The sequence below is a fragment of the Rhincodon typus genome, chromosome 35 (assembly GCF_021869965.1).
Source record: "Rhincodon typus isolate 14 chromosome 35, sRhiTyp1.1, whole genome shotgun sequence".
Lineage (NCBI taxonomy): Eukaryota > Metazoa > Chordata > Chondrichthyes > Orectolobiformes > Rhincodontidae > Rhincodon > Rhincodon typus.
Genome location: NC_063366.1, coordinates 12526512 through 12548849, shown reverse-complemented (window position 1 = coordinate 12548849; position 22338 = coordinate 12526512). Strand labels below are relative to the sequence as shown.

General features: G+C 44.8%; 1 protein-coding gene across 1 annotated transcript; it reads right to left on the bottom strand.

The window, feature by feature from the left end:
• Nucleotides 1-3827: 3827 nt before the first annotated feature.
• LOC109924150 (guanine nucleotide binding protein-like 1) lies at nucleotides 3828-20776 on the bottom strand. Its single transcript, XM_048616725.1, has 9 exons — nucleotides 20486-20776; nucleotides 19447-19518; nucleotides 17568-17775; nucleotides 16931-17026; nucleotides 13270-13455; nucleotides 12530-12708; nucleotides 9371-9545; nucleotides 9036-9176; nucleotides 3828-4285 (listed from the first exon to the last, which is right to left on the bottom strand). Exons 1-9 carry the CDS (start codon nucleotides 20759-20761, stop codon nucleotides 4017-4019), a joined length of 1602 nt encoding a protein of 533 aa, XP_048472682.1. The 5' UTR covers nucleotides 20762-20776; the 3' UTR covers nucleotides 3828-4016.
• Between the last annotated feature and the right edge of the window lie 1562 nt (nucleotides 20777-22338).

Sequence of the window (22338 nt, the reverse complement as noted above, 5' to 3'; positions counted from 1 at the left end):
CCAGGGACGTGCAGGTTAGGGTGGATTGGCCATGGGAAATACAGGGTTACAGGGTTACAGGGTTACAGGGTTACAGGGTTAGGGTGGAGGGGGTGGGTCTGGGTGGGATTTCTTCAGAGGGTTGATGAGGCCTTGATGGGCCAAATGGCTTTCTTCCACACTGTAGGGATTCTATGATTCCAAAAGACAAAGCAAGAACATGTAAAAACGTAGATGTCAAGAGTCCACAATTTACTCGAAGTTACACAATCAATTGGAAACATGTAAACACAACACAGTTGCAAACCAGATCAATGCTGAGGCATCACACACCATTCAGGCTCTTGATATTTTCCGATCAACTTGTACAAAGGTGTTAGGACATACCTATGGAGGCTGAGAGACTCGAACCTGGCTGTCCTAGTTCAGAGGTGGGGACACTACCACTCCTTCATAAGAGCCTTTACCCAATCCAATCGCTATCCGAGTGGGTGGTTTGCTCACTCTACCCAATTTTCTGTTCAGATGTTTCTCAATCTTCTCCCTAGAAAGCCTGTGCATTTGAAACATTCTGAATTTTACTGTCCACTGACAAGTTTAATCGCAGGACACAACTCAGTCGGTTTTGGTTAATTTCTAACTTCATCCAACCCTGCCACAACAAAAAAAAATCAGAAATATCACCACAGTTTGAAAATATTAAACGCTAAATTCCCAACACAAGACAGAGTATCGTCTTTCTAGTCCATGAATTTGCACATTAGTGATTATGCCCAAATGTGCCTGAGTGTCCCTGGCCCCATAATATAACACAAGGGATTCCCCTAAGTGTCTCTACACGTACCTGCTTCTAAAGCATCTCATCGCGTCCTCGCACTTTCCAATGTTCTGAGAAGTTACATTCACTTAATTAACTGCTGAGTATCATAGAATCCCTATAATGTGGAAACAAGCCATTCAGCCCATCAAGTCCACACCAATCCTCCAAACAGCATCCCACACAGATCCAACCCCTTATCCTATACTGTAACCCTGAATGTCCCATGGTTAATCCACATAGCCTACATACCCCTGGACACTATGGGCAATTTGGCATTGCCAATCCACCTAAACTACACTTTTTCAGATTGTGGGAGGAAAGGTCCCTGGTTCATGCCTGGGTTTCGGCAAAATAAGTGCTCGCTGATTGGGTCAGTCTTTGTTTAGCTGTGATGGAGGAGTGTGAAATGCTCCTTCTGCACCTCACTTTGGGTGATACAGCAGGTCAGTGGTTAGCACTGCTGCTTCACAGCGCCAGGGACCCAGGTTCAATTCCACCCCCGTGTCTGCGTGGGTTTCCTCTAGGTGCTCCAGTTTCCTCCCACAGTCCAAAGATGTGCAGGCTAGGTGGATTGGCCATGCTAAATTGCCCGTAATGTTCAGGGATTTGTACATTAGGTGGATTATAGGAGGATGGGTTTGGGTGGGTACTCTGAGGGTCAGTGTGGACTTGTTGGGCCAAAGGGCCTGTTTCCACACTGTAGGGATTCTATGAAACCAGAGAAAACCCACGCAGACACGGGGAGAAAGTGCAAACTCCACGTGAGGCTGGAATCAAAACCAGTTCCCTGTTCCATCCCCACCCCTCCCACCATCAATCACCACACTTCCTAATTCCAGGCTCTAGGTGGATGCTAAACTGTTGTAAATTGATGGATGCAGACACCAAAATCCCTCTATACTGCAGTTTCTCTCTACAAACAATATTCTGTTCTTGAACACTCTCACTTACAATCCCCTTCCCCCTCCAAATATTCCACCTGCCAACTTTTTGACCATTCACGGACTTTTTAATATCCTCCTCCAAACTGATTTGGTTTGGAGTAAAACCCAGAATTTGCTGGGGAAACTCATCAGATCTGGCCGCATCTGTGGGGAGAAAGGACTCGAAACATGAATTCTTTCTTCCCACAGATGCTGCGAGATCTGCTGAGTTTCGCTAGCGATTAGTGTTTTTGTTTGCTCTCCTACAATGGTGTCATCAGCAAATTTGGCTACAATTCATACAGCATGGAAACAGACCCTTCGATCCAACCGGTCCATGCCGAACATAATCCCAAACTAAACTGGTCCCACCTGCCTGCTCCTGGCCCATATCCTCCAAACATTTCCTATTCATGTACTTATCCAAGAGTCTTTTAAACATTATAACTGTGCCCACATCCACAACTTCCTCAGGAAGTTCATTCCACACATTCCTCTGTAAAAAAAATGTCCCTCATGTCGTTTTTTTAAAATCTATCGCTCCTGTCCTCTTAAGTGTGTCCCCAGTCTTGAACTCCCTCACCCTAGGGAAAAGACACCTACTATTAACCTTATCCATACCCCTCATGATTTTATAAACCTCAGTAAGGTCACCTCTCAAACTCTAACATATTCCTTGTTGCAGCTCTATAACACCCTGGTTAGACCACACTTGGAATATTGAGTTCAGTTCTGGTTGTCTCATTATAGGAAAGATGTGGAAGCTTTAGAGAGGGTGCAGAGGAGATTTACCAGGATGCTGCTTGGGCTGGAGGGCAGGTCTTATGAGGAAAGGTTGAGGGAGCTAGGGCTTTTTACATTGGAGCGAAGAAGGATGAGAGGTGACTTGATAGAGGTGTACAAGATGATGAGAGGCATAGATACAGTGGATGGTCAGAGACATTTTCCCAGGGCGGAAATGACTTTTACGAGGGGGCATAATTTTAAGGTGATTGGAGGAAGGTATAGGGGAGACGTCAGAGGTAGGTATTTTACACAGAGTGGTGGGTGCGTGGAATGCGCTGCCGGCAGCGATAGTAGAGTCAGATACTTTAGAGGCTTTTAAGCAACTCTTGGATAGGCACATGGAAGACAGTAAAATGTAGGGTATGCAGGGTAGATTGATCTTAGTAGAATAGGTCAGCACAACATGGTGGGCCGAAGGACCTGTACTGTGCTGTACTGTTCTACGTTCTATGAAAGAAGTCCCAGCCTCTCCTTGTAACTCAAACCCTCCATACCTGGCAATATCCCAGTAAATCTCTTCTGAACCAGCTTAATAATATCCTGCCTATAATTGGGCGACCAGAACTGGACACAGTACTCCAGAAGAGGCTCACCAATGTCCTGTACAACCGCAACATAACCGCCCAACTCCTATACTCAAAGGTCTGAGCAATGATGGTAAGTGCGCTATGCCTTCTTAACTACCCTGTCTATGTGTGACATCATTAAAATCAGTCAGAAATAACAGGCCCTAATGCTGATCTCTGAGGTGCTTCACTAGATAGTTTCCAACTTTATAATAGACCATTTATCCAGTTTCCCTGTTTCAAGTTATTTAGCTAATTCTCTATCCATGTTAATAATAACTCCACCTCCCTCCCAACCTCCAATTCAATGAGCTCCAATCTTCTGTTGTAACCGTTCATGTGTCACCTTATCAAATGTCTTCTGGAAAATTCAAATACACATCTACTGCTGCCCCATCTGCAGCTTTCCAATCCACTGGGACCTTTCCAGATTCTAGGAAATTTTGGAAGTACACAACTAATGTATCTCTGTAGCCACTTCTTTATGGACCTTAGGAAGCAGGCCATCAGGAGAACAATCCCAGCTGCTCCAGTGCCTCTTCAGAACCAGAATCCCTCATCCCTGGAAACATGAGTAATTTGTATCTATCTTTTCCAAAGATTTCAAGTCCTTCTTCAAACACAATCTGGCTGAATCCAGGAAACAAGAAGCAACAAAAGGGTGATGATAAGTTTATTTGCCCACACTCAGCTCATCTCCCATTATCGGTGTGAACACAAGATGGTGAATAGCAAGCTGCTCACTCCAAGTGCTAAGGTAAATAAAGCTTTATTGAGATAGAGCAATACATTAATGGTAAGGATTGGAATGGGTCTCTGCAGTGCACTCCCGAATGAAACGATACACAGCAGGAGCATTGCTGCTTTTGGAAGATGCACATGCATCGTTTCTTTGTAAAGGTCCCCAGTCCTAGCACCAGGTAATCCGATGCAACAAGGAGGTTAACACTCATCGTCTCCGAGAAGGGCGAACTTGTTCTTGCTAAGGAAGGCTCCCTTGTGCCTTTGACCAGCATCCCCACCCTCGCCTCTCTCTTCCTCTTCTTCCTCCTCCTCCTCCTCCTCCTCGTCTGCGTCATGGTCTTTCTCATCGTCCTCCTGGTCCGAGCTGGAGATCTCGTCCTCATCTTCGGAGCTCTGCTTGGTCTGCTGCCGGTGTGCCTCCTGAAGAGCTGCAATCTCTAGTGTCTCGACATGCTGCTGCCAGTCCGCTAAAAACACAGACGGAAAGACAACCAAAGTTATTCCAGCCCCTTTACTTCCTTCCTGACACGTGCTTCTCACTTGCCCATGCTCAGGCATCCTGCTGTCCACTAGAAATGTAAATACAACCATTGGTGGTCATCGAGCCTGTTGCACTTGGTTCCTTAGGATTCGGAGAACAGCTATGAAGGACTATCACACAAAGTCGTTACCCTGTCATTAATTGCAAGGGGTATGGAACATAAAAATAGGGATGTTTTGCTACAATCATGCAGGGCATTCGTAAGATTACAAGGACAACAGAGTGTACAGTTCTGCTCCTTCTTTAAGCAAGGACATAACTGCATTAGAAGCAATGCAGAGTTGGTTCAACTGACTGATTCCTGGGATGATGGGCTACCTTAACAGGGCTAGGGAGAGAAGCTGTGTCCCAAGGCATTTCTCCTATTTCTGAGCCCTTTGTTTAGGCTTTTTTTTCCCCCATTCTCACCAACTCATTTATTAACTCTGTATTGTTACATAGAATACCTTCTGTACTTCAGCTGGTGTGTGGGGTATTTGGACTCATACAGAAGCAGAATTAGATGACTGAATTATATCCATTATCAACCCTCTATTAAACTTAAATCCACAACATGAGGAAAGTATTCATTTGAGTTACTGCAGTATTCAAATTGACGTGAGACAAAAGACTTAAGTTAGCAAAAAGATTTTTCAAAGCAATTGAATTAAACTTTCACACAAAAAAAGCCATCACCTTAAACATACCTCGCACAAATTGTACAAAACTCTCAGCTATTACACACACACATGCACAAAGCTAGAACATTTTAATCAGGTAGTTACTGCCCTATATACTGCACCTCAGATTTAAATTTAACAACAGACAGTGTTGATATCAATAGCATCCACTACATGTCACCCCAAATCATAGATTGCTGAGGTATAAAACCAGCAACTGCACATTCATTTAAGGAATTCATTAACTCTATAATATCAATTGTCCCTGGCTCTCAGATAATTCAGAATTCTTATGTTGACAGGTTTAAAATTGCTCCCTATCTCCTTTCTTACCCCAGCACCCCACAGCTCCCACCTTCACTCCATCCATCTGGCAGCCTCCTCCATTCTCCCAATCCGTTGCAGCCTCTGTTCTCCTACCTCACCTGGAACGCCCCCACAATTGGCAATTCCTCTCCTCTTTTGTCGGCCTCAGTCATTTCACTGCTCCAATCCCTTGCAGCTTCCTGCAACTTGACTCCTCCACCCCCCAACCAAACCCTGTTAGCAGGCAGCCACCTCCAGACCTGTAACTCACTCATCACAGTCAGCTACTTGGCAAGATGCCCCTCCAGTCACAGGCTGGCTCTCTCCAGCGTTCGCCGCTGATGAGGTTCACTCGTGAACCTATCGGTAGCAAGTACAGGAGAGAAAGAGCCTGCGACTGGAGCTGCTCCTCTTGCTCGTATTGACTATAGAAGAGGCCATGCTGCCTGAGCCCCCCTCAGACACCGGCCTTGGCAGCTAACACACCTGCTTTCCCAGGCTTTTCTTAAGAGGAAAAGATGGACAGTATGGGCACGTATTTGTTGGGAGTTGAGAGAACGAGGCGTGATCTTACTGTATCGTAGAAAATTCTGAGGGGTCTCCACAAGGAAGGATGCCAAAGGATGTTTCGCCTTGTCTTAGAGACGAGAACTAATGGACACAGCTTAAAACAAAAGGGACCTCCCATTCAATATTGAGACAGGACAAACTTATTTCCTCCCTCTAAGAGGGTCACGAATCTGTGGAACTCTCCTCCCAGTCACTAACGGAAGGTGGAGTAACTTAATGTTTATGGCAGAGATACATCAAGTTTCTTTTTAGTCAAGAATCTACAAGTATAAGGAGTTAACATGAGTTAATGTGAAGATGGGGTTTAGGTTATAGGCAGATCAGCCACAACCTTATTAAGTGGCAGAGTAGGTATGAAGCGATTAAAGGTCTAGTCCTGCTCCTGTGTTGAAATACCAGCCAGTGAACTGCAGATCATACTGAATCAAACTGAAATCCTTATTTCCCCTGCAACTCTTCGGTCAATTACCTTCAACTTGTTTACTGACCACTCTAAATAGGAACAGTTTCTCTCTCTATCATCAAGAAAGCTCATCTTTTCGATCCAGTATCGAACGACTCAGGACAGGACGAAGGTGATAGCCTGGACTATTAATCCAGAGACCCAGATAACGTTCTGGCGATCCGGATTCGAATCCCGCCACGGCACTTGGTGGAATTTGAATTCAATAACCATCTGGAATTAAGACTCCAGACCCACAGCAATGTGGTTGAGTCTTAACTTTTAACAATTAGGGATGGGCAATAAATGCTGCCTGGTCAGTGACGCCCTTATCCCGTGAATGAATTTTAAAAAAAAGGAATTAGTATACCATGTTTAACATCATAAGCAGCTGGGAGCAGAAGTAGGCCAGTCATCTAATGGGATCATTACTGACCTAACAACGTTCAACTGCATTTTCCTAACTATCCCCAGAAGCCTAAAGTCCCTTTTTGATTAAAAATGTCTACCTTAGCCTTGAATAAACTTAGTGACCCAGTCTCAACAGCATTCTGTGGTAAAGAATTCAACAGATTCACCACCCCTGAGAGAAAAAAAACCTTCCTCATCTCAACCTTAAGTGAGTGACCCACGTGCTGAGGCTATGTCCTCTGGTCCTAGACTCTCCCTCAAGAGGAAGCAACCTCTTAGCATATAGGATCCACTTAATCCTTCTCTGGTCTGGCCCCAATACCATTATATCTTTCATCAGATAAGGGGACAGAAACTGTTCACAATGTTCCACATGTTGTCTGACTAGTGTGTTGTATAGTTTTCTGGGTCAAAATCCTGAACCTCCCTCATTCACAGGAGGACCACAAAGACTACACTGGTTCAAGCTGGCAGCTTCACCACCACCTTCTCAAGAGCAATCAGGAGCAGGCAATAAACGCTGGCCTCGCTAGACATACTTTGAACTAAAAAAAATATTCGTATGAAGCACAGTAGGTGTGGAACTCTCTCCCACAACATGTAGCTGGTGTGAACTCAATAAATAATTTTAAATCCAATATCAGTAGTCTTTTACTAAGCAATGGCAAAAATCGTGGTGGAGCCAAGGCAGGGAAATGGAGTTAATATAAAGTCAGTCACGATATCATTAAATGGCGGAATATGTTCCAAAGACTGAATGGTCCCCATGTTCCTATCCCCCACATCCAATAACAACCCCTCTTCCCAAGTGAGTATGTTTGAACACAGCAATTAATTCTGCAATCTACACCCTTCAAGGGCCATTTTCTACATTTTCCCACTCATTTCCCTGGGAACATTTTTCTAACTAAAGTCCATTTTAACCATCTTAAGTGTGACCTCGCAAGGCAAGTCCTTTGTTTTGGATTCCTACGACCGCGTCTTCCCTTCAAAAGTACATTACTGAAATTAAAACGCTTTGGAGATGCTGGGTGGTCTTGGAAGGTACTAATGCTGATCTTTCCCTCCAAGTTGACTTCAAAGTCATTCTCTATTGGTTCTGAACCACCTTACTGCCTCCCGTAGGAGATGCAGAATTAACTGACTTATTTAAAAGAGAGGCACTCACTCACTCACTCGCAAACTCATAGTTTTGAGCAACATGACTACCGGAATTTAACAGATAAATTTCTATCAAGGAAGGCCATCTAAATCTTTGTTACTCACTTGTTAAGCCACTGCCCATGTTTGGTACCATACTTAAGGAAGGATCCTAAAAGGCCTTACGTGGGGGTTGGGAAAGATTTACTAGAAGCAGGGACAATTTCAAATTTACGGAAAAATGGTTTTGGGGAGATTTGACAGAACCATTTAAGACCACAAAGGGGTGGACTAGACCATGAGCATGAAGGTCAGTAACCAGAGGGTGCAAAGTTAAGATAATTGAAAGAAACGAATAGACTGGGGAATGGACAGGTGGATGAAGAGATTTTACTTTATGTAGCAGGCTGAAAAGACTATGCCACCTGAAAGGGCAGTGGGAACAGATTGAAGAGTAACTTCAAAAGGGGATTGGATAAATACTTTAAAAGAAAAAGACTGCAAGGTGATGTAGAAAGAAAGAGAGGGAGATGAGGCTAATTAGTGCAAACAGCACACTGCACCAAGTTACCTCCTCCTGTGCTGTACAATACGTACAACTAAAACAAAGGGCACAGCAAGTTTGATGACAAGAGATGCAAGCATTCCCCCAATTTCTTCTCTCTCTCCACAACTTGAAATATTCAAATCAACTACTGTTCAGAGTTACTTACCAACAAGGAATGTTAAATAATGACTGTTTTACTATGGTGGCTGCAAACTCTTACTGTGCAGTGTCCTGGTCACACCACCTCGAGAACTGCATCTGGTTTTGGGTCACTGGAGCACAAAGGAAAGCATTGGCGGCGAGTGCAGAGAAAGAGGTAACAAGGCCAACCCCTCGAACGGATGGGCAGCAAACGAGACATGCCTTTAAGCCTTCAGCAAACATGTTAGGAACAGGGAAGGGACTTCACCCCTCCGCCGAATTCACGAGAAACCTTATTCCATACTAAACTCAATGGCCCCTGCCACCCATCCCGAAAAGCTGCTCCCACTGACACCTGGTGTTGAAATTGACACACACACACAGACAGACACACACACACAGACAGACACAGACAGACACACACAGACAGACAGACAGACAGATACAGTGACACACTCACCTTTCTGCACAGTGTAACCTGGGGGTCGCATGCAAAGACACAAGCGTCCGTCCACAGTCAGTCGAAGGATGCTGTTTGCTGCCCGGTACACGTCATTCCGTGCTGCTTTGGCCGTCTTATATCCCCTCTTCTCCGCCCAGGCTGCAAAGAGACAAACAACTCATGAGACGTCACGTCGACACTGATTCTCACTCTAACTCCGGCCTGGAGCTCATTATTTACACCAGACGCCAGGACCACCCCAAAAACAAAATTCCATTCTGTAGACGGTTTTCAAAGTAACCAGCCATCACCCCTTTTCTTCCCCGGCCCACAAACTCCCAGACTCCAGTCACCTTCACAGATGTCCCAGGCGGTGAACTTGACCTCGGCCTGCTCCCCAGGCCTGTCCTCCTCCGTTTTCGGGTGCTTGAGCTTCAGCAGCTTCGGCACAGGAATCCTCGCAGCCAGGTAACCGACTGAGGTGTAAGGCTCCTGAATCTGTGCGATCGGGTAAATCCCAGCCAGAATCTAGAGACGGAGAGGGATGCATAACTGCATTCTTCATAAAGAGACACATGACTCAGGGAGAGTGAACAGTCTGCGCATTTAAAAATGTTAAGTGACATCCCCATTTAGCTGTCACCCATGGCTCAGTGGCTAATTCCCATTCCTCTCAAGGCAGAAGGTCATGGGCTCAAGTCAAGTCCAAGAGATTCCAGCACTAAGCCTCGGCTGACACTACAATGCATTACTGAGGGTGCAACCCTCTTGAGGCTCTGAGTGTAATATCCCTACCTTTGAGCCGGAAGCACTGGGGTTGGATCCCACTCCAGGACTTGATGGCAAAGGGAGATTCGTTGATAATGTGGCTTTCCAATGGCGGGCAGTCAAAGTGGGAAATTTTCCTGGTTAATATTTTATATTCTGGGATACACAGAGTTCTAAGGGTTTGCTACATTAGATTGTCCCGAAAATTATTCAATGCTCTTTCTGCCTTAGATTAGGGGTGGGGCTAACTGCAAGATTTCCAATAGGTCACACAGGAAGCTTACACAGCCCATGAAACACGGTTCTGGGAGTTAGAGATGGGTGAGTGACAGCTTCTCTATGTTAGACAGAGCTGCTCTCAATTTTGCTGCTGAAGACAGCTGAGCTCTTTAGCTGGGTCACAAAAGTAGAGATTGCCGGAGAAACTCAGCAGGTCTGGCAGCATCTGTGGAGAGAAAGCAGAGTTAACATTTCAGGTCCAGTGACTCATCTTCAGAACCTGTTGCTGTCAGCTTGCCGAGTTTTTCCAACAATTTCTGTTTTCGTAGTGGATTTCCAGCATCCCTGGTTCTTTCAGTTTTTTTGAACAATGTGTTTTGTAGGTCTCAGGGGAGTCCTATACCAGTTAAAAAGCTTTCTGTCAACGAGGGGTTGGGGTGAAGGGCTTGAAAGAAGTGTGCGCACAATTAATAGTTCAGTGCAGCAAAAAGTCATGGTAAAAGGCCTACAAGTAGCGTTTGCTTGATGCAATTCAGCAAGCGTAGAGCCCAAGGAAGACCTGGGGGGCGTACCTAGCTTGGTGAAGTGAGCAGTCAGGGAGAAACTAAAGAGGTGCCTGTGAGTAGAGTATTGGGAATCCTGGAGAGCTTGGAGTCAGGAATGGAAGGTGATCGTTCCTGTTCAGTTCATTCATCAACCGTCATCATCATAGAATCCCTACAGGGTGGAAACAGGCCCTTCGGCTCAATGAGTCCACACTGATCCTCAGACATCCCATTCCCCTATAACCTACCTAATCTACACATCCCTGAATACCAAGGGCCATTTAGCATGGCCAATCCATCTAACCTGCGCATCTTTGGACTGCGGGAGGAAACCGGAGCACCCGGAGGAAACCCACACAGACACAGGGAGAATGTGCAAACTCCTCACAGACAGTCACCCGTGGATGGAATCAAACCCAAGTTCTTGGTGCTGTGTTGCAGCAGTGCTAACCACTGAGCCACCGTGCCACCCTATAACCAGACAAATTTGTCTTGAGAAGGAGTTTAATGCTTCAACTTTCAGAAGTGAGGAATTGTAATCCTTTATGAAGATTTATTGAGTTTTGATGGAGGGGGCAGTTACTGAGAAACCATGAGACCTGTCTTAATCACATTTGCTATTTGCTTTGTGCAGAGGGATGTTTGATCAGTCTGTTCCCCAAGTTTACCACATTCATTCTGGGGCTGGAAGTAAGGGGCACATATGGCAGTATGGCAATATGAAAGTATGGCAGATATTACCATTATAATGTGTATAATAAAGTCTAATATTGCTTGTTCAAAACAGTGAAATCTCAGGCTTTATTCTCTTAGGAAATCCTTCTGTCAAATTTAAAAGTAAAAGCTACTGGTCCCTAATCAGACCACAACATAATTCAGTGATCTCATTCTGGTCCTACTCATATTCCAGTTCAAAATGGAGGTCTGGTATTCTACATACATTTCTAAGTTTGACTGATTATTTTTAATAAAAGGAGAACTGAGAACGCTGGAAATTGGAAACAAAAGCAGAAATTGCCGGAGAAACTCAGCAGGTCTGGCAGCATTGTGGAGAGAAAGCAAGTTAATGTTTCGGATCCAGTAATTTTTTTTTTAAATAACTGGTCTGGGATCTTGCTCTGTAAGCCAATGTACAGCCTGAAGTGGTACAACACAGCATTAACCAAGTCTCTGGTTCATGATGTGCTATTCGACCACAGTGCCTGTTGGTACAGATTGCTACACTTACTTAGTACTCCTGGGCTGGAGACCTAAAGGAACAAGCCGAGCTTTGCTGCTACTTACTGCCATCTAGTGACATCCATTAGAAAACACTGGCAGCCGGCAAAAGGCTCAGATCTGAGCAATGACCTAACAGCTTACTGACCAGATTCTCTCAGGGAGAATATATCAGAAAACAGATTCCCTTGCCCCAACAAAATTGTGTGCGAGGAAAGAGATTTTTTTTTTTAAATATAAAAAAAAGACGAGTAAAAATAGAAATTAAATCAAATTCAGGAATGGAAAATCCATTTCTCAAAACATTGCTCAGACCTGTAACTAACTCCATAGCTGCGTGTTCAACTCCCTCCCTGGCCTCATCCCTCCCCATGTCTGGAGCCTGCAACAGCTCAATGATCTTTGAGAGCTCATAGCTCGTTTAATCCAGCCCTCCACACCATCCCAAACTGCATTATCAACCGCCAAGGGTGGAGGGGGTGCCTTCAGCTGTACTGACCCCCAAGCACTGGAATTCCTTCCACCTCTGGACTTTGCTATCCTCCTTTTAAAGGCCTCCTCAAAACCTGCCTCTCTGACACCTGTCCAAATAACCTCTTACGTGGCTCGGTTTCAAGCCTTTGGTCCACAACATTCCTGTGAATCAGCTTGCACGATTTCCTTAAAAGTACAAGTTGCTGCTGCTGTCTTCCTTGAATGCACCAGTTAGCCCCACGCCCTCTTCTCTCACCCAAACTCAAGCACAGGGCCGTGAAAGCTGACCTGCTGCTGACGGTCCACCAGCGACGGAAAGATGAGGCCAGGGCAGTCACACAGCTTGACAGTGGGAGTCAGGAAGTACGTCTGGAAATACTTGGTGTGGCCTGGGGTACGGGACACACTCACCACCTTCTTCCCCACCAGACCGTTAATGAGAGATGACTTGCCCACATTCGGAAACCCTGAGGGAGGCAGGAGAATAAAAGAGGGGGGAGGTTTAGACCCTGTGTAAATACACAACAGGTGAAAGACGACAAACTCTCTGCTTCCTAAAAAGAAAACATAAAATAAAAGTACAAAACAACAGCTTGACAAATTTCACCATTTGTGTCCTTTTCCACATCTCCATCTTCAGATTCGGAGTATCCTTCTACATCTGATCACTGTAAAGTGTTACCACACCTGTGTGTTTTTTTTTTAAGTTAACCTATTTTTCAAATCAACCTGTTCAGAGATTTATTACATACCTCTGGAGCAGGTGGGACTTGAACCTGGGCCTCCCAGTGGCAGGGGCTTTACCTCTGTGCCACATGGGACCCTGGTCCCTCAATAAGGGACATTTCTGATATTAAACTGATAAGCAATAGATTTCCAGCAGCACTGCCACCTGCTGGCAGCTCTGGTCTCCTGCACCAAATTCACTTAGAAAAATGGAGCACTTAAAAGCAAACTTGCCACTTTCGGCCATTGTCGTGACCCCCCAACAAAAAGCCACATACAATTAATCAGTCACGTCAGCTCACCCACACAGCCCACGGTGAGGATGCCATCTTTGTACAGCTCATCCACCGGCACGCACATTTCCATGGCGGAGTCTGTCTGATGCTCCACCAGGACCGCATCATCTTCGTCCTCCTCGTCAGTCAGGTCTTCGTGCTGGGTGTTTGCCGCATCCCGCTCCATCTTCTCCTTCCAGCTGGTCAAGTCCACTAGCAAGATTCAGGGAAGCAATTACATAACTGTAGAGGGAGAGGAGCCGGAATACGAAGTGGCAGAATGTATGGGCAGAGCCATTGAGAGCCAGGGCTGGACTGCATCTGGAATAGCTACTGGGGCCACTCCATCCCCGTGGGATATATAGTGCCCTCAGAGTGGATGCAGCACAGCCTTGGCAGGACGATATCAAGGCGGTTTGAGTTACAAGGACAGGTTGCATAGAGCAGCCCTGTATTCCCTAGCTTATAAAGGACTAAGGAGGGATCTAATTGAGGTGTTCAAGAGAATTAAAGGGTTTGGTGGGGCAGACAGAAAGGTGATAAGAGTGCAAGAAATAGGAGACTATTCGGCCCTTCGAGTGCACTACGCCACTCAATGAGATCATGGCAGGTTTTCTACTTCCGTAACCCTGAAATGTTTTTAATTAGCAGGCAGCTATCAGTTTGCTTGATACGTTGAATGACTGAGCCTCCACAGCTGCCGGGGCAGAGAATTCCGAAGCTTCACTGCCTTTCGAGCAAAGGAATTCCTCCCCACTTCAGTCTTAAACCACTCAACCCTTACTGAGACTGTGTCCCCTGTTTTTAGATCACTCCCTGAACTAGGGAAAACATCATTCCTGTCCAGCCCTCTAAGAGGTTTTCTGTGTTTGAATGTGATCACTTCTCATTCCTCTACACTCCAGAGACTGAAAGCCCGGTCTATTTATTTTTTTCTCTGGGTCGTTCCCAGTGATTTGTTTGTAGAAACTTCATTGTGCAAATATGGCAAGCATATAGAATCCCTACAGTGTGGAAACAGGCCCTTTGGTCCAACAAGTCCACACCGACCCTCAGAGCCCACCCAGACCCATCCCCCTATAACACACCTAATCTACATATCCCTGAACACTATGGGGTAATTCAGCATGGCCAATCCACCTAGCCTGTACATCTTTGGACTGTGGGAGGAAACCAGAGCACCCAGCGGAAACACACGCAGACACAGGGAGAATGTGCACAGACAGTCGCCCGAGGGTGGAATCAAACCCAGGTCCCTGGTGCTGTGAGGACGCAGTGCAAACCCACTGTGCCACTGCGTATATCTTTCCATATACGAGATCAAAACTGCATGCAATACTCCACATGTGGTCCCATCAAGACAGAACCGCAGTCAGACATTTTTAATCAAACCGTTTTGTAATAAAAGCCAACGTAACGTCTGCCTTAATTGCTTGCCAGGCATGCACGTTAACTTTCAGTGACTCATGAACAATAACACCCACCTGATATCAGGAAATGCTTCTTCACACAAAGGCCAGTGATTTAAGTTATAAGGAGAGGTTTATAAAATCATGAGGGGTATAGATAAGGTGAATGGCAGTGTCGTTCCCTAGGGTGGGGGATTTCAAGATTAGGGGGCATGCTTTTAAGGTGAAAGGAGAAAGATTTTAAAAAGACATTAGGGGTAACGTTTAAAAGATATTTAGATAAGTTCGTATGGATCTATGCCAAGCACAGGCAAGTGGAACTAGTTTAAACTTGGGATTATGGTCAGCATGGACGGGTTCAACCGAAGGGTCTGTTTCCGTGCTATATGATTCTAAATCTGGAACTCTGTCCCCCACAAAACTGCTGAGGTTGAAAATTTCACAACTGAAATTGCTAGGATGTTTGTTGGATCATGAGGCATGGGAACTAAGGTGGTAGATGGATTGAACATGGAGATCTATCAAGTGTTAGGCAAATGGTGGAACAGATGTGCGGGGCTGAATGGCCTCCTCTTCCAGTAAAGATCCCAGTAAGGTAAACAGGGAGAAATGGCTTCCAGCAGGAATAAGCTCAGTGGTCCAGAGTGGACAAGTTTATAGGAACGGACAGAAAGCCACGGTGCAGAGAATCTCTCTTTTAAATGACATAGTGAGTTATTATAAAATTCTCTGCCCCAAGAGGCAGTGAAAGCAGATTCATGAGGAACTTTGAGAAGGGAGTAGGATAAACAGATGAAAAGGGAAGGAGGTTGTAGGGCGGTGGGAAGTGCAGGGGGGCCACGGAGGGAGGGGACAGCAAGGAGCAAGCAGGAGGGAGAAAGACAAGAGCGTGGTCAAAGACAAGACTTTAAGAGAGGTTTCTGAAGGGCTTGTTTTTAAAACAAGGAAGAGGAGCAGTTCGAAATGCTCCATTATTGTTCTTTCCAAGTTGCCCCAACCTCTCAGGAGGTGGCAGGTGACCTAGAAAGAACTGCAAAGATCGGGATGTAATGACCAGTTCGAGCTGGTTAAGTCACACAGATCAAATCAAGTTCATTATGGAAATACTTGATCTCAGCCAAGGACCACACTAGGAACATTCAATCATCTGAAACAAAAGCAGAAAGTGCTAGGGAAACTCAGCGGGTCCAACTGCATCTTTGGAGAAAGGGCCAGAGTTAACATCGAGTCTCCCGGATGTGGAAATGTGATAGGTTTTATGCTGATGAAAGAGATCAGGAAGAACAAGTGGAACAGAAGCGAAGGTCCGCGAAGGTTCAAGGGTGAGGGATATTACGAGGCGAAAGTCATCACAGAACGAAAAGCAAAGGGAATGGTAATGTCTGCAGATAGACAAAAAAAAACATTAATCCAGCATTGCTGTTCATAGCAAAATAAAAGGTCAGGTTACTGAAAGCAATTTATCAAAATACTACAGTGGAAATGGACACTATCAGGACTGATATGCTACTACTGTACAATACCATGGTGCACAGCATCACTGCTCACGTGAGCAGGAACTCAGAACTCAGCTTCAGTGTGACCTGAAACTCTCAAATTTCATAACATCACAGCGATTTTAAGCACCACCTGAAGAAAGGTGTCAAGGCCCTGAGGGGGAAAGAGTCCAGTGGAATTTGACCAGGATGATACTATGGATGAAAGATTTGAGTTACGTGAAGAGACTGAAAGAAATGGGGGTGAATCTCCTTAAATCAGGAATGGATACGGGATGACTTAATAGGGGCATTCAAGATTACATGGGGCTTTGATAGAGTAAACAGGTCAATAACCAGAAGTAATTGATTTTAAATCATTGGCAAAAACAGACTACATCAGAAACTGAAATAACAACTTCTTCACATGGCATGTTGCCAAAATCTGGCGCGTAAGACCTGAAATCGGATTAGGCATCAAGACAAAAAACAGCTAATCTGCCGGGTTATCTGCTCTGACAAAGAGTTATCTAGACTCGAAACGTTAGCTTGCTCTCTCTCTCCATGGATGCTGCCTGACCCGTTGGGACCTCCAGCATGTTTTGCTCTCAGTACAGATCCCAGCACCTGCAGTAATTTGCTCCTAAAAGCAGGGCTTATCAGGGAAAAGCATGTGGCTAAAGTGATTGACTCCTTTAAAGAGATATGAGGGAACAGGACTGGTCTCCCTGGGCTGCAAGATGTGACAGCCATTATGAGATTGTATTGGCCCAGAGCGCTTCTGTTCCTTGTTTCAAGCCTCACCTTTCCCTTGTGTGATGGTCTCACAGGCTTTAAGGAGTTGTTTAGGCCCCACAGCCATTGTCCTGACTCGTCTCCGCCTTCGACGTTTCTGAAAAACTAAATTCCACAACAAACACTTGAATGAAACGCACAGTTCCACTGGCAAAGTTTTAATTAGTAAGAGATTGCACGTTTTGCAGCGTGTGAAAATACCATAAGGCATTTAAACTGACCATCAGGTACTGCGTCTGTTTCACATGCAGAGGAGTATGGGAGAAGAGATTAACTCTCTCTAGGCAGCCTGTTCCCAGTGGAGGGGATTAACCTCCTCACCCACCTCTTCCCCTCTGCTCCATTCACAGTCAGACACTGGGAAGCCTGTTCCCAGTGGAAGGAATTAACCCTCTCACACACGTTTCTACCCACAGCACCACCCCCACTCCCCACCTCTAATCACAGTCCAGTTCTCTCAGCTCAGGACAGAACTGTTTGACACGGATTTGTTGAGACAGTGTGAACATTGAATAGATGACGCAGCTCCATTCCTCCCAGTACAATGTGGTCTAGGTCAGATCAGTCTGTACGAGGCTCACTATGATTTAACACCACACCCATCACTACACCACTGGCAATAGCACAATCCCTCCCCTCCCCTTACCAGCACTCGGATCGGTCTCACCCGGTTTCTCCCGAGGGTATGACGTGAAGCACAGCACATGGAGCTGAGGGAATTTCTGTTGGAAGTAATGTTTCCAGGCTGCCACTAGCGACGGTGGAGCAAGATCAATCTTATTCAACACCAGGATAATATTCCTCTTCATTTCCCGGGTCACATAGTCATAGAGTGCTGGGGAAAAATGAATCACCTGGGGAGAGAGAGGGGAAAGAACTGGCTCAAGACAGAAAGTGGTACAATGTGGTACCAGGTATGTTGTCACCTCCGAGCTTAATCTCTCTCTCTCTCTCACACACACACACACACACACACACACACACACACACACACACAGAGGTTTGCGTGTAGTATATATTCAGAAATGCCTGGAAATGTATGCTCGTTTGTGTTTGTATTATGAAATATGTAGTTAACATTCCCTTATTAATCCATGAAGAGAGGAAATAAATTTAGTTTTCAGATAACAAACAGTCAAGAATAAACACAGGGAGACAACTTCTATTTATACTGCACCATTAACAAGGTAAAATACTCCAAAACACTTTGCAGCATTCACAAACAATATCAATACTAAGCTACATCAGGGAATAATGGGACAGAAGACTGAACAAAGAATAGACTTTAAGGAGTATCTTGAAAGAATGAGATAACGTGGCGCATGCGATCAGGGAGGCAATTCTACAGCTGAAGGTAAAGACAAGTGAAGTCATTTTCCAAAAGTGAGGATGTTAGAATGGCAGAATGTTGCTGGGAACGGAGGGGTCGAGTTATGAGGAGAGGCTGGACAGGTTGGGACATTTTTCATTGAAGTGTAAGAGGTTGAGGGGTGACATTATATAGGTTTATAAAATCCTGAGGAATACAGATAAGGTGAATGGTAGGTGTCTTTTCCCTAGGATGGGGATTTTCAAAACTTGGGGGCATATTTTTAACATGAGAGGAGAAAGATTTAAAAAAAAAGTGGTTCATGTGTGGAATGAGCTTCCAGTGGAAGTGGTGGATACAGGTGCAGGTACAGTTACATTGCTTAAAAGACATTTGGATAAGTACATGAATAAGAAATGTTTGGAGGGATATGGGCCAATGCAGGCAGGTGGGACTAGTTTAGTTTGAGATTACGGTTAGCATGGACTGGTTAGGCTGAAGGGTCCATTTCCATGCAGTATGACAACAAGAGGCTAGAATTAGAGGAGCATAGAGATCAGAGAAGGTTGTCAGATTGGAGGGCTTTACAGCAAAGGACAGCGATTGGAAAACAAGGACCAGATCAGTGAGCAGAGAAGCAATAGGTGAACAGTGTTCAGGGCGGGCTAGATTAAGGGAGCAAATTTGTGGATGAGCTCATGGTTAGCATGGATGCAACATTGGTGAAAGGTAAGGAAAGCCCTGGCAGTTTGGAAGGAGGACATGTTACAGAGGGGGAAGTAGGCAACACAAGAGCAGCTACTTATAGACTTACTAGGAACAAATAAGAGGAAGGCCATAATGAAAAACCATGGCTTCTCAACGGAAAGGCCATGAAAAAGAAACAGATACTACGGCACCACCTCACTGAAGGGAAGTCAACTCAGTGTGGGGAGGTCACAATGACAATTAAGTTCATTGTGCCACCTAGGGCAGCCATATGCATATTGCAGTGGCAGTAAGCAGAAAGTGACGACCACTCAATTAGGTGACATTAACATTGGCCAGGAAACAGAAAAAAAGTGATGGCGCTTAGAGTCCTTCGTCAAGTGGCGAGTTTATACATAGCAGCAGCAGCAATTACCCCCATCTTAAGCAAAGATTCAAAGCACCTTTTCAGGCCAAGCCTATCGTTCAGACCGAAGCTCCAACTTTGTAGTCCACTTGTAGTACGTACCGGGTGCCTGACGTCTGTGATCAACAGCACAATGTCGGACATTTCCAAGACTCTCCATAGCTGGCGCCAGGTCTACGGAATAGACAGAGCGGGAGAATTGATACAAAAACCACACAGGACACAGAATAAATAACGTGTCAGTATTTCCTGTATTGAGGTATCTCTAGACGTCTCAACTACAAAATTGTACAGAAATAAAACCACAGTACACAGTCTCCACAATCGCTCTACTAGCCACCCAAGAAACAATTCTCTCCCTGCCAAACAAAACCAAGAATCACCCACCTTCTGCAGCCTCCTCTTTCCCCACAGAACTAGATCCCCTCCATCCCCACCAACCAGACACCAGCCAACAAGCACACCTCCACCACCCAGGGCCAAGTGAGCAGCTCTAATCCCACCAGGTGTCACTCAACCAGCAACAGCGTTCAACTTGGCAATACCCAATTAGCAAACACCCCAGCACCAATAACTCCACTGTGCATCCCCGACGAGCTCACCCATAGCATCCCACATGATATCCCTAACTATTTCAGAACAATCACTTTCAATCTGCACTCTTATTCCTGCCAATCCCTCCTTTGGTGAGCGTTTTAAATTATTGCTCCGTCACTGACTCCCCAGACAGAGAAGTAGTCTTCCCCTATTCAGTCTCTCATTCACTTCACATTTCAATCCCACCTCATTTCACAATCACCCTCACAACCAGTGCACATAGCACCAAGTACATATCAACTTTCAATCTCATCTCATCTCCTCTCATTCGCGGATGTAAAATAATCCCAAGGCACTATTTAGGAGGTTGGTGAGGGAGGTTATTCATGACATCGAGACCTACTTAATCTCAATAAATATGAATATAAAGGTTCTATTTATGATCCATTACTTGGAACGTCATTGGTCACAAAGCACTTTGGAACATACTGAAATTGCAAAAGACACCGAAGAATGCAATTTCTGTCCAGCTTCTTCCACGCATTAGCAGCTTCCTACCCTAGCACCATCTGGGTGATTTACCTGTATCATCCACACTGCTCACCTCAAGGTTGTGCTCAAAGTAACTGAGCTTCATAGCATCAAATGTGCTGTAAATCTTATCCAAGTATTCACGGAATGCCTTGTCTTCCTGCACCAGCAGCTGCTCCTTTGTCATTGTGTAGTTCCAAGGGGAACGCTTTGGAAAGTCCAAGACTGAGAATGAGAGAGATAAAGAGAGGAAAAAAAAGGAAATAAAATCATCTAAAAAGTGCAACTGGAGAAAAGCACAGGGACAGCTTACAGCAGCTTTACTTGGTGAAGGTCTAACACTCTGCATCAGACAGGGGGCACAGGTTGGGTTTCTTCTGATAATCGCACAGCAAAAAGAACCTCTCTGGGAGGTAAACCAAGGGCTATAGGGGATATTCACCTGTCAAGTTGGGAAGTTCTTTTAAGTTTCTCCTGAACTTTGATTAGACCACACTGAGTAATACTGACTGTCAAATTATAAAAAAAGATTTGGAGGCATGGGGGAGATAAAGGATGCTATACAGATGGAGAAGATACATATTATCAAGGTAAGCTTTGCTTTAGAGTGGCTGAGGGGTGACAAAATAAAGGCCATTACTACCCTGAAAACTCTTGATAGGTTACAAGACTGGAGCCCATAAGTGTAAGAACTACTAACAAAGCTAATGCACAATTCGGGAGAAATCTGAACCATACTTAAAAGAATGTCAAAATGTTCTATCACATAAGAGTAGTTGAAGTGACCAGCATAGATCTGTGGTTCTTAAGCAGGGGTCAGTGCCTCCCTAGAGTGACAGACAAGGTTCTGAGCGATATGCTGCTCCCTGCTGGTTCTTCCAACACCAATCTCTCACCAAAAAAAGACAGAGCTCTTACTGACAGATCAATATCAACATCATTTGATACATGATCCAGATACCCCATCTCTTCCACCACGAGTCAACAACTCATTTGCAAAGCTAAAGATTGAAACTAAACTTCCAACAATATTAATTGTTTCAGTGTTTTGATCTGACATCAAATTTTATTTCACAATTGTGTTTGATTTATTGCTGTTCCTTCTCTCAATGCTCCCCAATGGCCCCATGCCTCAGAATGACGGAAGCAAACTGCTTTGTTTGAAATATCAACAAATGTGGAGGTGGAATTTTCAACACAGCCAGGATCTCAATCCTTCCAGCAGTCGGAAAGGTTTATACGCCATTTACCTGTCTGTACCCCTCATGAATGTGAAATTCTTTACCATAACACCCCTCAACCTCTTTTCTTCAAAGAAAACAACCCTGACCTCTCCAATGAAAAAAATAAAATGCAGGAGAAACTTAGCAGGTGTGGGAGTGTTGGCAAGATAAACTGAGTTAATGCTTTGAGCGTAATACGACTCTTCTTCGGAATTGGGACTACGCCAATCTATTTTTGTAACTAAAGTCCCTCACCTCAGGGTAATTGTTTTGAATCTTTTCTGAACTCGCTCTAATATCCTCACAATTTTTCCTTAAGTGTGGTGTACAGACCTGGAGCACTGCTTGATTGACTCTTCTTCCACCGTGCTGGGCACACTACTCCAGCTGAAGTTAAACATAAGTTTTACACAAGTTCAACATATTTGCCTTGCTTTTGAAATCCACATCCCCATTGATAAAGCCTTTGATACTGCACACATTATTAACTTTTAACTTTCCATGTCACCTGAACACCCAGGTTTCTAATTGCCAGGCTAAAGGCCAGTAAGGCACAAATCAAGGGTTATAAGGAAAAGGCACAAAAGTTGAGGATCATCAGGTCAACTATGATCCTAAATTAATCACTTCTAAGCACTTAATTTCATCTGCCACTTCCTTCCACCAATCTATACAAATTTTTGAACTTCTATATGGCCACGAT